Source organism: Sebastes fasciatus, chromosome 11 (genome assembly GCF_043250625.1).
Source record: "Sebastes fasciatus isolate fSebFas1 chromosome 11, fSebFas1.pri, whole genome shotgun sequence".
NCBI classification, from domain to species: domain Eukaryota; kingdom Metazoa; phylum Chordata; class Actinopteri; order Perciformes; family Sebastidae; genus Sebastes; species Sebastes fasciatus.
In genome coordinates, this window is record NC_133805.1 from 32,797,918 (window position 1) to 32,814,526 (window position 16,609).

At 38.1% G+C, this 16,609-nt stretch overlaps 1 protein-coding gene across 8 annotated transcripts in view; it reads left to right on the forward strand.

Moving 5' to 3' along the window:
• The window catches only part of LOC141777741 (nuclear receptor coactivator 2-like), a 67,053-nt gene extending 62,415 nt beyond the window's left edge, over positions 1 to 4,638 (forward strand). For 4 of the 8 annotated variants that reach the window (XM_074652259.1, XM_074652261.1, XM_074652260.1 and 1 more), the window contains 5 exons: positions 1,207 to 1,663; positions 2,893 to 3,124; positions 3,226 to 3,379; positions 3,684 to 3,758; positions 4,235 to 4,638. In XM_074652259.1, coding sequence (XP_074508360.1) covers positions 1,207 to 1,663; positions 2,893 to 3,124; positions 3,226 to 3,379; positions 3,684 to 3,758; positions 4,235 to 4,246 — 930 coding nt within the window. In that variant the 3' untranslated portion in view covers positions 4,247 to 4,638. Of the gene's footprint in view, positions 1 to 1,206; positions 1,664 to 2,892; positions 3,125 to 3,210; positions 3,380 to 3,683; positions 3,759 to 4,234 lie in introns of all 8 variants that reach the window. The other 4 variants (XM_074652256.1, XM_074652258.1, XM_074652257.1 and 1 more) reach the window with 2 other exon arrangements.
• The last annotated feature ends 11,971 nt before the right edge of the window (positions 4,639 to 16,609 follow it).

Consider the following 16,609-nt stretch of genomic DNA (forward strand, 5'->3'; position numbering starts at 1 on the left):
ACTCTTGCTGGTCTATGTCTTCAGCATGTTGTGTGTTGTATGATTGTTTGGCTGGAAAAGCCTCTTCAGAATTTAGATCATCCGATTCAGGTTGGTAGACAGACAGAGACGAATGAAATGATTGGACAGGCTTATTACAGTCCTGCGACAGCCACAGATAACGGCTTTTTATTATTATTATTGCTGTCGGGATGTAAAGAAAATTTAAAAAATATAACAAAAAAATGTTTTTGAAGAACATTTGCAACTCAAGCTTTGAGTATTAAAATAACAATCTCAAGTTCAGTCACTGAGAAGACTTCATTTTGCAACGTGATTTAAAACAGCCCAGCCTTTGCTCTTTTTCACCAAATTGATAAAATGTTGGAGCCCTCACGATTATTTATGATTGGGTTAAATTAAGGCTGTCAATCGTTTAAAATATTTAATCACATGACTGTCCATAGTTAATCACGATTAATTGCAAAGCAATCGCACATTATTTATCTGTTCAAAATGTACCTTAAAGCGAGATTTGTCAAGTATTTAATACTCTTATAAACATGGGAGTAGGCAAAAATGCTACTTTATGCAAATGCATGTTTATATTTATTATTGGAAATCAATTAATAACACAAAACAATGACAAATATTGCCCAGAAACCCTCACAGGTACTGCATTTAGCATAAAAAATATGCTCAAATCATAACATGGCAAACTGCAGCCCAACAGGCAACAACAGCTGTCAGTGTGTCAGTGTGCTGACTTGACTATGACTTGCCCCAAACTGCATGTGATTATCATAAAGTGGGCATGTCTGTAAAGGGGAGACTCGTGGGTACCCATAGAACCCGTTCACATTTCTTGAGGTCAGAAGTCAAGGGACCCCTTTGAAAATGTCCACGCCAGTTTTTCCTCCTCAAAATGTAGCGTACGTTTGGAACATTATTTAGCCTTCTTTTTGACAAGCTAGTATGACATGGTTGGTACCGATGGATTCCTTATGTTTTCTAATTTCATATGATGCCAGTATCTTCAGTTTCAGCTTTAAAACTTGAGCTCGCTACAACCTTAAAGTTGCAAGTTGCGTTAATGCGTCAAAGAGATTAGTGGCGTTAAAATTCATTTGTGTTATTATGGAGTTAACTGTGACAGCCCTAGCTTACCTCAGAGTCTTGTCTACCGCCGGTTTCATTTTCATCACCTTACTGCGTTTCTTCCTGCAGGGAACCCTCAACGCCCAGATGCTGGCCCAGCGTCAGCGCGAGTACCTCAGCAACCACCTACGCCAACGCCAACAGCAGCAGCAACACGTGCAGCAGCAGCAGCAACACGTGCACCAGCAGCGTGCCATGATGATGCAGACTCAGGGCATCAACATGACCCCTAACATGCCCAGCGGGGGCGCCGCTCCCACGCCGATGCCCATAGGTGGCACCAACCCGCGGCTCCCACAGGGCAACCCGCAGCAGTTCCCCTACCCGGCCTCCAGCTACGGTACCGGCCTGCCCTCTCCTCCTCCACCTCCTCCTCCTCATCCCGGCTCCTCCAGCCCCTTCTCCTCCCCTCTCTCCCCCAGCCATCATCTGGCTAGCCAGGGCATGGTGGGAAATGTAGGCGGGCAGTACAGCGGTGTAATGAGTCCTCCATCACAGCACAGTGCCTACCAGTTCAGCAGTTCAGGTATATAATTAGATCACGGCAGCACCGTCGCAGTAGTCTGTGTTTGCTTCATGGGCGTCATAGTCGCTTTTTTGTTGTTGCGGTGTTCGGCAATCAAATATAATCATCTTTGTTCAGACTTGTTGTTTGTCCTTTTCCTCATTAATTGGATGTGGTTGAAGATTGCATGATTAAAATGTTTTCTTGCGCTGGATTTGTTTTCGTGTGCAAGTCAACAGTGTTGCTTAAGATTTTCTGCTTTTACGCTCTGATTAACACTCCATTCTTTACCTTGTCTGTGATTTTAACTCGTATACCAATCAGAGACTACATGTGGGGATTTTGTAGAGAAATAGCTCTGGTGGTGGTGACACTGGTGAACCAAAAATCTTTCTTTCATTTGTTGACTTCATGTGTCTTCTGTCAGTGTTGATGCACTCTTAATCTCATTTGACAAAAAAAAAATTGATTCTTCTCGAGCGCTTCTGAAAGAATAGCATCCTGAGGTTTTTCTACAGTAAGAGTTCAGCCCAGGTTATTTTGACAGAGACTGACATGTTGGCTGTTGTGGACATTGAGCTTGTTATCTTCAGGTTATTGGTTGGTCTTTCAATTGTAAGGTTTCCTTAAAGGTGCTCTATATAATATATTCAGAGCATTAATATAGCATCAAACAACTATTGTCTATGTAAAGATATAGAGGAGTAATGTCTACCTGAGCAGAGAATTAAGTCACTCTCCCTCTGTGTGTGTTGTAACCCGAGTGTCTCCGTACTTTGTTGATATTGCTGGGCCACCTACACGTGCATGTTGGTGCACATTAGCGTGCCCCACTGGCTAGCTCACGGCCGCCGCTCTGCACTGCTCTCATACGGCGGTTACAGCTGATAACGCCGTCCTGACCAACGGCGCCGTTGCAGAAGCGTAGCACCCACCCTCCAGTTCCCCCCCAGGTTAACATTATTAGCTCTGTCAGCAGTCTTGCCGTTGTTTCCACTGTTAGCGCTGTTAGCACCGTTACCTGCAAGCTGCCGGCTCAGAAACACTGACATTACTTCTCCATAATTAGTTTTGTTTGTGTTCCAAATAATGTCTGATTCCTTCTTAAGGATCTAAGAGTATAGTAGAAGTAGAGTCACTTACTAACTATAGGTCAAATCTACTACTTTTAGATGTTAGTGTCTGTCTGGTTAGTTGTCCCACCCTCATTATCCCGTCCATGCAGCTCATGACCCGTTTATCTACTGCAGGAATGAGCCAGCAGCAGCAACACCAGGATCCCGTGTCAGGTTTTCCATGTGGGGCTGCGACCCCGCAGAGCCCCCTCCTGTCCCCCAGGATGGGGCAGGGTCAAAGTCCCATGCTGCAGCAGAACCAGGGCCAACCCCAAAGCCAGCCCCAGGGTCCGAACCAGAGAGGACCTCCGGGCTACCAGCCGAGCACCGTGTGGCCCCAACCTGCCAACATCTCCACCAGCAGCAGGTAACAAACAGTTCACCAGTTCTTGACTTCACATAACAACTAATATACCATGATCTCAGTGTGAATATTACACATCTTTGACTCAGTTTGCCTCCATCCAGTGTGTACCCCCAGCAGTCCCAGTCCCAGTACTCCACACAAGTCAACGGAGGAATGTACAACAGCAACAACAACATGAACCTGGGAGTCATGGCCAGCAACGGTGGCAACATGAACCAAATGTCAGGACAGATGAGATCCATGAATACAGAGCAGGTGAGAGACGCATAATAACTGTTTCATGTCAATGCATAAACTTATGATTAATGTTCATTCTTATCATTTGATTTATATTCATTGCGTTATCTTTATCATTACGCTGATGTTTTAGCTTCATGTTATTCCTTACTACCTTCATGAGTTTTCACACATGGCCTTTTCAGCAATTATTTTTTGTATTCTGTTAATGAACCTGACAAAAAAAAGGAAAAGGAACTTTTTTATCATGTAAATATATCTCCTTAATAGTTATTCTCAGTATCCAGGAGTGATCATGTTTGTTGTCATTGTTCTGGTACAGGTGAGGGATGGCAACCTGATCCTGGAGCAGCTGGCGGGGATGGACATGTTGACGCAAGAGGGTGAAGCCAATTCTGTAAGTGAAAGATTTGAACACATTTACTTATATATATTTTCTGATCTTCTGTTACATTATGAACCACCCAGACCTCTCAGGTGGTCTGAGACAGGTCTGCTTTCTGTACCCAGAGTCAAAAGTAAACATGGAGAAGCAGCGTTCAGTTTTTATGCTCCGTATAGTCTGGAAGAAACTCTAACTCTCACTTCTTTTAAATCAAGGCTTTCCTGTTTGCCGCTACCTTTTATTAAATCAAATAATTAATTATTTCTTACACTACACTGTAACTATTATTCTTGTATTTTATACCTGTCTTATTCTATTTTTTAAATTTCTATTCTCTGCCTCATTTGCCTGAAATAAGGTCCCTACGAGTTCCTGTTCTCCAATCACGGCATGCGTGTGTGTTTTCTGTTATTGCAATAATTGTGAGACTATTTGTTAGTTTTTTTTTATTTCCCTCGATGATTAATGTGACTCTTTGTCTTTTATAGAATTTCTGCTGACCCCGGCTGTGGTTGAGATGAAGGTAACACATGCAAAAACACTGACGCCTACTCAGCTCAGCTCACGGAGCATCAAGGACACGTGATGGAAACACGGCTCCCTCTGTCACACCAGCCAACACTGAGGCACTATAGGGAGAGGACAACCATATATAGTGTATATGAGAGAGTACATGTTTGTGTGCACGGTTGAGTGTGAAACTGAAACAACAGGTTGACACTGGAGAAGTGAATGGTTGACAAATGAAGCCTCTGGATTTTTATCTTTTATGGTTCTTTTTTAGAGCCCGACTGAAAATGTCAAAATGAGAAGGTTTATGAAAAAAATATTTTACAGGTATTTATAGTTTTGAAGAAGTTTTAGAGATTATTTGTATGACAGAAAAAAAAAATCAAGGATATCTTTCTTTAAGAAGATCTCTCAAAAATGGTACATTTTGATTTTAAAATTAATATATTTCAACTGCTGTAGTTACAGGGGAGCTGTATCCCTATTTAATGACTCTTTGAATGAAAGTGAATGTGTATAGATAGTGTACATACTTAGATTTTAAATACCCCTTTTCCTCTATGTGGTATTGCAAAATAGCAGTTTGGAGTTTTAGTCCAACAAACAGAGAGCAGAAATATGTCATTGGTTGTGAAACCTCAGTGGGAGGAGCTAAAGAACCACAAGAGTGAAAGTCAATTCATTGTAAAATCTTGTCTGGTCAGCATGCTAACTGGCTTTCCTTGCTAGAAATCAGCTAGCTGTAGCTATTTTGAATTTGAAAGATCAGCTAAGGTAACTACCTAGTCTAGCTGATCTAGTATCTGCAGCTTGAAGCGTTGCGATTAAGTAGCAAAATGCTACAATTCATCATATTTTTCCTAGCATTTAGCTCTTACTTTTTAGCCATTCTAGCTGCGATATGTCGGCCGGTCCGCCATTTTGGTGCATAGATCGTCATAATTCCCCTACATGAAATGTAATATCTTTGATTCCCCCCTGACTTTTCATCCAACACCATCATCGATTTTTTTATTTTTCCAATAGTAATGACATTTCCATCAGCCTCAGCCAGTGGTGGAAGAAGTACTCAGATATTTAACTTTTAAAGGAACAATGTGTAACAGTTAGGAGGATCTATTGGCAGAAATGGAACATAATATTAATAAATATGTTTTCTTTAGTGTATAGTCACCTGATAATAAGAATCGTTGCGTTTTTGTTACCTTAGAATGAGCCGTTTATGTCTACTGTACACAGGGAGCGGGTCCTCTTCACGTAGCCGGCCGCCATGTTTCTACAGAACGGACAAACCAAACACTCTGTTAACTTTTCCTGCTTGGGCCGGAGTCGATAACGTTACTCGCTCAGCAACAGGGAAACAAGACACGGGAAACCTCTGTTGGTCTGGAGGAGCTGCAGCATTTATTTCTGCACAAACTGCAACTTCCACGGTACATTCACTAGATATTCTCAAAGGGTCACTAGTTCACCCACAACATTACACACATTCGCCAACACTCACCGCCACCGTAGTTTTCCTACACACTTGGCACACGCAATATGCAATATCACCGCTAGATGCCACCGGAGCTTACACACAGCACCTTTAAGTAAAAGTAGCAATACCACAGTGCAGAAATACTGTTACAAGTAAAAGTTCAAAATTTGACTAAAGTAAAAGTACAAAAGTATTAGCATCAAATATACTTAAAGTACCAAAAACTTAGTTACTTTCCACCACTGGCCTCAGCTGTACTATTTAGTGCTCATAAGCAAATGTTAGCATGCTAACACGCTAAACATCAGCATGTTAATGTTATTGTGAGCATGGTAGAATGTCTGTATTTAACTTAGTCAGACATCGTTTGTTTGCTCAGCCCACTGAGATTTAACCAATGAGAAGATTTTTGCCTCCAAAGCAGCTTTACCTCTAAAAGAAATAAATCTGCGTACAACTCCATGCTTCTGTGATTCACTTTAAAATGACACGTCATGGTTGTGATGCACTGGCCTGCAGGAGTTCACAGGCTTTTAGCTGAAGCTCTCTGTCATACTGAAGGACAACTCAAAAGTGTGTTGTTTGTTCTGTGTTGGGTCTTTCTGTGGGTGAAGCTGTGATCTTTGAATGACAAGACAGTCTCAACCCACTCTATATGCCGGTCATTAAAATTCAAATACAAACCAAGTTCTAGAGGGAACCTCAAAATAATCAAAAATAAATCAATCAATAAATAAATGACTCGATAAATAAATAAATGTGTCATTAAATGTTGCAAAAATAATATTAAAAATAAATGTAGCCATTAATTAATTGATAAATTGAAATTTTTTGTTTTAATTCCCTTCTTTATTTATTTATCTTTGTATTAATACCCTTATTTATTTACTCTTCTGTTTAATTTCCCTCTTATTTACTTACTGATTCAGCATTCCCAGTATTGTTCTTCTAAGGCTTATTTCTTTCGTACATTTTTTGGACTTTAACTACTTCTGCATACTTTAAGGCACAGAAACCATTCAACTATCAAAATATTCAGCTCTTTAAGGACATTCGTGCTATGACCTTTCTTGTTTCTACCTCTTATACTTTTTAAAATGTTACAATTTTGTCACATTTTTTTTTTTTTTACAATGTAGCTCCTCTTAAACATACTCCTCTTTGAAATGCTACTGCTTCTGCATACTTTCAGCTACAGACTTCATTTAAACTTTAAACAGTTTACAAGACTTTGAACTATAAAGGCACGATTTAGCTTTTTGATATCTTTTACAGTTTCTGGATTATCACAGTTTAAGTTTTATACTCTTTTCTGAGTTTGTCTGACACTTTAACACTGCATTTTTCCTTTTATAAAATTTTCTGGCAAAAAAACTTGTAGGTTCCACAACTTCCACTCCTCATACACAATTTAATACATTAAAATGTAGATATTTTGTTTTCTTCAGATGATGTGCCCATTTAAACAATAGGTCTTACAGTTTGGGAATTATCTGCTTCAAAGCACCAAGAGATCCCTTCCTCTCTCTCATCCGCTGCAATGTTAATTCACCTCTGAAAGTCTGAAGCAAAAACACATATGTGGAGACTATTTAAACTGCCAGTTCTCAGTCATTTTTAACTTTATCCACACAAACGACATCTCTACATCTTCATCAAAGATTGCAGGTATACAACTTATAGTTTTTAACTGAGGGAGTCTTTTTCAGGTAGTACCTTCTGTGTTTTCACCAGTCATACCCAACCATGAGTCAGCACTTTCAGACACAAACACACAGGTGATTCTGATTGGCTGATTAGAGCTCCATCAGTCTCTGATTGGTGCAAATTTCTATAGTGTAACTCTGTCTACTATATTCTGTTTAGTGACTTGCAGTTTTAAAGGTTCTAGCTACTACTGCTGCTGCTGCTGCTGTTGCTGTTCCTACTGCCTCTACTACTACTAGTACTACTGCTGCTGCTGTTCCTACTGCCTCTACTACTACTACTACTACTACTGCTGCTCCTGCTCCGTCTGCTACTACTACTACTGCTACTACTGCTACTTTCCACCCAAAAAACACTTTCTGTCTCACGACTTATAATTCTAAAGTTCATTCCAGCCAAATACTACTTTCTGTTTAAAGATTTGCAGTTTTAAAGGTTCATTCCATCAAAAAAATACTTTCTGTCCAACGAGTTAATAAATTTAAACTTCAACCTTTTGAAAGCTTTTCTAGCAATATATTTCAGCTTTTAAATTTTTTGGGTCACGCAGTTCAGCTTTCAACTTTGCAATTAATTTCAGCTGTCAGCTTTCCCACGCATTTTCAGAAGGAAACGCATTTTCGAGTTCATTTTCAAATTATAATTTTTTTTTTGCATTTATGCACAATTTTCATAATACATCAATAAATACATCAAAAAATAAATGCAAAAACCTTTTTTTTTTAAATGTAAAAATGAATACAAATAAATCCATAAATTAAAAAAATTAAACAGAAGAGTAAATAAATAAGGGAATTAATACAAAGATAAATAAATAAAGAAACAAATTAAAACAGAAATATCAATTTATGTCACATTTGATCAATTATTTAATGGCTACATTTATTTGTAATATTATTTTTGCTACATTTAATTACTTCTTTTTTTATTTATCAAGTCATTTATTTATTGATTGACTGATTTTTGATTTTGGCCGGTTCAATCTTTCATACCAGAAGGATGTCAGGTGTTGCATCAAGAATAAAGTCTGACCTGGGCCCAATAAACAGATCAATAGTGCTGAATTTAACCTTCTCTATTTCACAAAGAAGATCAGGCTAGTTATATGGACTTTTACAGACTGGACCTCTGAGCATAGTTTCATCAAATCAATTTGAAAGGTGCTCTCTCTATTCTTTAGGTGCTGTCTCACATAAGCTTGGAATTAAGAACAAAACTGACCCTTAACTGGCAACGTGAATTTCTTGAATCCTTCATCTCTACTTCAGATGGTCCAGAAATCTGTTTAGCACATAAACTGTAACAATTAGATGACTTTTCTTCCCAAAAGAAGAACGTAAAAATGCAAACCAACTACAAAAATCAAACTCTGAAAAGTATCTTTGACAATTTGTCTTTAGAACATTTTGCGTTGATCCCATTTTTCCTTTCAGTTTTCAGCACAGTAGATTCTATTCCATTGTGCTGGCATATTGTAAAATCCCAAAGATTTTACGAGAAACCTCTAAGAGAAAATGTAAGCCATTGAAATGTCCTGAATGTCAAACTCTCTGCAAAGGCAATCAAGAGCGTAACTCATGTACAGTAACTCCTAATGTTGTAAATGAAAGTGAAATATTTCCTCTTGATTTTGACTGATACAGGTACATATATATATTATTGAAGATTTTTTTCTGTATCCATAGATTAATATTTTACCAGTTGCAAAATACTGTAATTCATGTAAGTACCTTAAGATGCTAAATACAAAGCATACTGCCTTAGATCTGTGATTCTCTGTCTGGTGTATAACTGTGAGGTTTACAGGTGTGTTATATAAGGTGTCACATACTGCTGAGTGAGTGTTTTACCACTTCATACTGTAGGTGTAATAATTAGATAACCAGGGTTTTTATATATATTCTCCCCAAGAAGTGACAGAACAATCTGTTTTAACCTGCGTATCAACTCATAGAAATTACAATAATACTGGGTTGACAGTTAAATTGCAAATGATTTTGTTTGTAGTTCAACTGTATTATTGCACCTTGTAAGTGCACAATGCACCAGGGAGATTCTCCCTCACTAACACAGTGTTTCTTCATTTTAAATATGAAGTGATCTTTGACCTTTGCTAACCTCTGTTGGTGACCAGTAGGGGCCGCAGCAACACCAGTGTATCTCTAGATGGCGGCTTTGAGTTGCCGAAAAATAGTAGTGATCTAACCCCTAATGCAGGACTGTAGTACTAATACAATTAAGCACCTATTTCTGACATTAAATGCTTAAAATGTTCAATGTTGGCGAAAAATCAGAGCGGAGAAGTTCGGCCTCTCTGCGACAGCTGAGGAGATTTCATTTTCATTTTAAATGTTTCAGCTTCAGTACCAATACCAAACTACTTTTTTCAATGTTTTTTCTCAAAAAACTTTTTTTTATTTATTAAGAAGAGAAGCTAAAAGTTCTCCAAAGTTAAATAATGTAGCCGTAAAAAAGTCTTTGCCCAAATAAAATGTTCTAAAATTGTCCAAACTTAAAACAAAAACACTTCTTAAATTGATTGAATGCACCTGAAAAAATCTCTTAAGGCACGGTCACACATGCGCGAATGCAGGCGAGTGACCAGTGTCTGCCGATGGTCACCAGAGTTGAACTCCACACAGATGTGAATTTGATTTATTACCGGAAGCAAATGTATTTTTCCCCCTTTGTTCACATAGAAGTGAACGAGAGGCAAATGTTAATTTAGCATGTGTGACCGTGCCTTTATACTCGATAGAAGGAATGTAAAAACTAAGATGGCTTATAGGTTCTTCCTTGTTCACAAACTGGAATGGCATCACTCTTTAAGTTATATTTCACTGAGATCTTTGTCAATACTGTTCACATTTTCTCATTTAGTTTTTCCCTATTTAAAGCCACTTTGTGTAGACTTTTTTTAATGTGATAATATCATCTTTAAATTGAAAGTTCCAACTTCTTGTTTGTAGAAAAATGCAACAATCCTTGAAAAAACTGTGCTGTCGAAGCGTTCATTTATCTGCGTCTCTGTGTTGTGGTGTGTTTTGTGGTTCTACCACCGGATGGCGCCAGAGTCTAAATGTTCTAATCCTACACATAGTGGCTTTAAGATCACACTAGCGGTCTGCGTTAAACAGCAATGCAAGCAGAAAATGACAATTATTTTTCCTATTCTGTTGCATAATAACTGAGGATTGGGATATTTACAGCTGAGCTGCAACAGTGCTGCTGAGCAGATATGCCACCATGCTTTTTGTAGCCTTTTATAGCTGAAATGGTTCAAGATGGATGGATGGATGGTTCATTATACAACAGTGTGCAGGGAGTTATTGATTTATACAAGGCTTAGTAAACATACTTATTTTCCCCTTTTAGAATATTTGTTACTCCTGAGTTTCTTTGTGATCAGCTGTCAGGTGATATCCTGAAACTGAAAGTGTTTCACAGTAAATGGGTGTTCAAGAGATTTGTTTTCATTATTATTATTATTCTCCTTGCCCTGATGTTCATATTAAAATCTCAGAGACCGTGGCACAGTCCGGTACATACAGTTTATTCAGAGTGGGATTGTCTTATTATGCAAAAGTCCAGACGTTCACGCCACTTTATGCAAGCTGTCGACTCTAATGTTGCTTTTGCCAATGCTGCTCGTTAATTTATGATTCATGCCACTGTAAATAAATTATTTTTATTGAGCAGGACTGCCTCTGTCTTTTGATTTCATCCACTAGGAAAGCAAATCTGCTCTCGTTGTGGTGTTCTGCATTACAGCTGTTTTTTATATACACTACTTACATGAACAATAATGGACTGCAGACCTGACACAGACTATCACATGAATAAAAAGACCATCATCCAGCCACAAAGTATGACTTTTTCATCACTGTAATCTGGTAAAATACATTTCACAGAGAGCAGCTCTCCAACTGTGTGTGCAATCCTCTCTTTACACCAACAGGAGGCGACATTCTCCAGGAATTTGAGATGAACAAATGGTCAGGCTCCAGCATTTATTGAATTAATTAATTAATGAAGTTCCCCTCACTTACCGACAAAATGCCAAAACAAAATATATCGGGTTATTAAATATTCTAGGGATGATTCAGGTTAGGATGTATTACCGGTATATCATTGAACTTTTCTTAGGCTTGTATAGATATAAATATGATCTGTGTGAAGCACATAACTGCACAATAATTTGTGCAATAATTCCACTGTGCAATACTGTCATTAATACTGCATTTAGTACATTTAAAAAACTATTCTTATTAATTTCTTATTTACACCATTCTGGCATTTATATTTAACACCTTTAAAGCTGAAGTAGGAGAGATTGGAGCAAATATGATTAAAAATAGTTATTTTCATAAAACAGTTGCTATATCGTGACAGTAGTGCATGAAACAGGTAACCTGAAAAAAATCATGTCCCTCTGTGCTCACCGGTGTCCTCCGGTCCTTCTAACAGCATCTGCAAGATTTCACAGACCGGAGGAAGCCATAAGAGCTGATCTGAGGTCTGCTGTCCAGCTGCCGTCTATGAGAGCCGGCTGTCAATCACTCGCGAACTCCGACCAAACGGTCAAACTAGGCAGCGCTGATCAAATATGAATCAATATTATGTTACTTTAATGCCTATTTCTCTCCTCAAATGTTTTCAGAATCATCTTGTAGTGCACGATTTAGCTGTAAAATGAGAAAAATTTGTCACGCCAACGCCATTGTGAAATCTGGTGAAGAAACGCCAAGTTCCATGTGACTGGAGCACAGCCAATAGGAACGCTCTCTCAATGAAATGACCTGTGATTGGTCAAAGTCTCCCGTCACGGGCTAGATTTTTTAAAGCCTGAAAACAGAGCCATGAGGAGGAGCAGCAGTCTAGTTATCTCCTAGAACACTTGAATTACAATATGCTGAAAGGTTATTATGGGATTTTTGCCCAATGATGCCAAAAATGTACTGCCTACTGCCCCTTTAATAGATCCCACTTCTCAGCATTTTGTCTTTACTTATTTACATTGTGGTTATTTGTTATATATTCATTCATCAATTTAAATATCAATGCATTGAAAACCAAACGGCAATTCATTCTGACTATCAGGCTGTGCAATCTCTGCATCCATTTGATTGTATAAAAGCATGAATGGCCACGAATCTGTAATCAGACATGTACCTACATTGAAATCATCCTATGGGCTGTAGTGGGCCGCCTGGCGTCTTTTACCTGCTTGCCAGAGTTGTTACATGAATTCAGTATATATATATATATATATATATATACAGTATACAGTGCCGTGAAAAAGTATTTGCCCCCTTCCTGATATCTTATTTTTTTGCATATTTGTCACACTTAAATGTTTCAAATCATTAAACAAATTTTAATGTAAGACAAAGATAACCCAAGTAAACACAAAATGCAGTTTTTAAATAATGATTTCATTTATTAAGGGAAAAAAGCTATCCAAACCTACCTGGCCCTATGTGAAAAAGTAATTGCCCCCCCTTCTTAAATCATGAATTAACTGTGATCAACCACATGTTTTGGAAAGCTGAGTTAAATTTCACTGTTCAATCACTGTTCAATCAAGAAAACACTTCAATAGAACCTGTCTGACAAAGTGAAGTAGGCTAAAAGATCTCAAAAAGCAGCACATCATGCCGCGATAGAAAGAAATTCAAGAACAGATGAGAAACAAAGTCATTGACATCTATCAGTCTGGAAAGGGTTACAAAGCCATTTCTAAGGCTTTGGGACTCCAGCAAACCACAGTGAGAGCCATTATCCACAAATGGAGAAAGCTTGGAACAGTGGTGAAAAAAACCAAAATGAAGATTTTGGAGTGGCCTAGTCAAAGTCCGGACTTAAATCCGATTGAGATGCTGTGGCATGACCTTAAACAGGCCGTTCATGCTCGAAAACCCTCCAGTGTGGCTGAATTAAAACAATTCTGCAAAGACTCATTGCCAGTTATCGCAAACGTTTGATTGCAGTTATTGCCGACAAGGGTGGCGCAACAAGTTATTAGGTTTAGGGGGCAATTACTTTTTCACATAGGGCCAGGTAGGTTTGGATATCTTTTTCCCCTAATAAATGAAATCATCATTTAAAAACTGCATTTTGTGTTTACTTGGGTTATCTTTGTCTAATATTAAAATTAGTTTGATGATCTGAAACATTTAAGAGTGACAAACATGCAAAAAAATAAGAAATCCGGAAGGGGGCAAATACTTTTTCACGGCACTGTATATAAATATATATATATGTAAGTCCTAACTCGTGATCCAGTAACCTTTTTGCCTGCAACTTTCTAAACTTTGAGGGACAATCGTCATCATCTTTATCTCAGCTTGTTTCTTAGATTACATAACACATCTGTGTTGCAATATGAACTTTGAAAGATGTAGGAATTTAGCAGGCAGGGAGGGTGTAGTAAAGATATGGCATTGAGTTGCATTATGGGAAGTGTAGGATCCAGTAGTTTTGGAGCTTGACCCTGTATTAAAAAATCAGGATGTGTGCCTCTGCTGTTTCTGCTACTTCTATCAGTCTTTTTAAAAATCAGTCTCTCACAAGACCCCTGACTTTATGGACACGATGCTGAATCACTGCCCCCTTAAAGGAACGGTGTGTAACATTCAGGGGGATCTATTGGCAGCAATTGGAATATAATATTAAAAAAGTATATTTTCTTTAATGTACGAGCACCTGAAAATAAGAATCGTTGTGTTTTCGTTACCTTAGAATGAGCCATTTATATATAAAGGAGTGGCTCTTCTTCACGGAGTCCGCCATGTTGCACCACCACGTTTCTACAGTAGCCCAGAGCAGACAAACCAAACACTGGCTCTAAAGAGAGCCTTCAACGTTTTCATGTCAGTTCTCCTACACGCCTGGCACACGGGAGAAGTTTCCATTGGTTGCAATCTGCAACCTCACCGCTAGATGCCGCCAGATCCTACACACTGCACCTTTAAATGTTCTGCTAAAATCTAACTTTGACTGGTTTCAAAGTTTGACAACAAAATGTTTATACCCTATGAGAGTGTCACATACAATATATACAGCATATTTGCTTGTTTTGGTGCTTTATTGAAGCTATATCACACTAGTGTTCTCATTTAATATGCCACGGTTGTACCATTAAATTAGCTGGTCTCTTTCATAATTCTATACATAGTTCCCTGTTATTCATCCTCACATATTGATAGGAATCTTGAATGTAATAAACTGGGGGAAAAAAAGTTCAGAAACTCGTGTTTGGTGGATAATTTCTCTGTTGTTACAATGCTAATTGGCATTGTATTTTACATGGTTGGAAAGCCTGTTTATGTACCTTCACAATGATGTCCAACTTGTAATGATCCTGCATTTGTGGGATGAGCAGCACAGCTGGTTATGTGGGTAGCGGTAATAAACATTGTTTGGCCATGTGACTGTTTAATGACACACTCAGATTCATGTGGTGTGCAAGAAGTTCCTTATTTCCGATGTTATGCCTGCATTTTGGAGAAGTGAGGAGCAGCCAGATGTCTTTAGTCATCTGGAGGATTAACCACATATAATACAGTACGAGGGCACATTTGAGCTACAAGAACCAGTAGGCTCGTACACGCAGACATACACTGTGACAAACTTGAAACTGGTCCAGAACCTGATGTCCTCTGCATGGCCCTTCCAATCTAATCACACAGCAGCTCCACTGTCTGCCAGCGGAGATATGACTAATTGTTCAACTCACTATCAAATACACCTGTTTTTGTCATGAATTTATTATTATGAAATATAACAAACTGTTGGCTGGCGACAAGCGTGAGATGCCATACGGTGTTTGGAAAGATATAGTCATTGAGATAAAGCTTCCAGCAGGCAAACATTTGCTCAAGGTCATGAACTTCATGAAAGGTCAGGAATGCTGTCTAACTTGTGACTCACAGAGTTAAAATAATCATAATAATGATTATATACAAGTATCATAACTTTAGATTATGATATAGGAAATGTACATTAGAAAAATGACTTTGGACCACAGAGATGCTTTAAGTACGAAAATAGTATCTGAGATTTTGGTATTCAATTCTTTGTTGCTGCCATAACACAATTCATATAATCTATTTTCTTTGTGTTGCATTATGTCAACTTGTCATGCTGTTACAACACTCACATTTCACTGTTTGTATTAGAGAGAAACTTATTGTGAATTGTTACTAGAAGCTTATTGTTTCTTGACTGAGAGACCACAGTCTGGGTTGCAATTGGTTGGAATGTACTACCACAGTACGTGATCTTGCTGCCCATTGGATAACTCAGCTGTCAGTCAGGAAATACCCTGTCTCATTGGCTCCCTTGCTCTGGCTCAGAAGCCCGCCTCCTGAGAGCCAAAGAAGGAATGAAAAAGTGAAGATCTCTCACTCCGACTCTATTTCCAGACCGTAAAGTGGGAGCTGGATCAAAAATGAGCAAAGCATGGCCTAATATTACAGATATTCTCTAATTTTTAAAAAATATTATAAGCTACTGATAAACAAGTATATAGCAGAAAATCCATCATTTCATTTTAAGTATTTTTGTGAAAAAGAAAATATTTTTTACAATTTGTTTGCTTTTACAAAAATAATTTGGTTTTCTTAATATAATACAGTTCTTTTGAATAAGCTAGTTAAATATATCTTCGAATTTTTAGAATTAGTAGGCTAAAAATAAGCTCTATGTCTAACACTGGTTTATTATATACTTGTGTTTTATTTCAAAATACACAAATATCCTTTGTTTCCAACTAACTAAATGTAACGAAAATGCAACTTTTGTTGAACAGTGGACACGTGAGAATTACAGGATACTGTCATTTTGAAATGTGTTTATTTTTCTAATAAAATATTTACTTATTTGATTATTTGTTTGTTTTTAATCTGGTTGGAAAATCAATGTGCCATTATCCAGTAATTGCGTTTTACGACCATCATCATTATGGAAGCTAACTGAGAGCGAAACAAGCTGAAACAACAAAAAGATCTCTTCCAATGTGTTTAACGCTACCTTTTTTGTTTTCCTTTAGTTTTGTTTGTTTTTTTTGCCAATATTTAATGATAGCACAGACATGAAAGGGGAGAGAGAGGGGATGACATGCAGCAAAGGGCCACGGGTCGGACTCCAATCCGGGCCGCTGCTG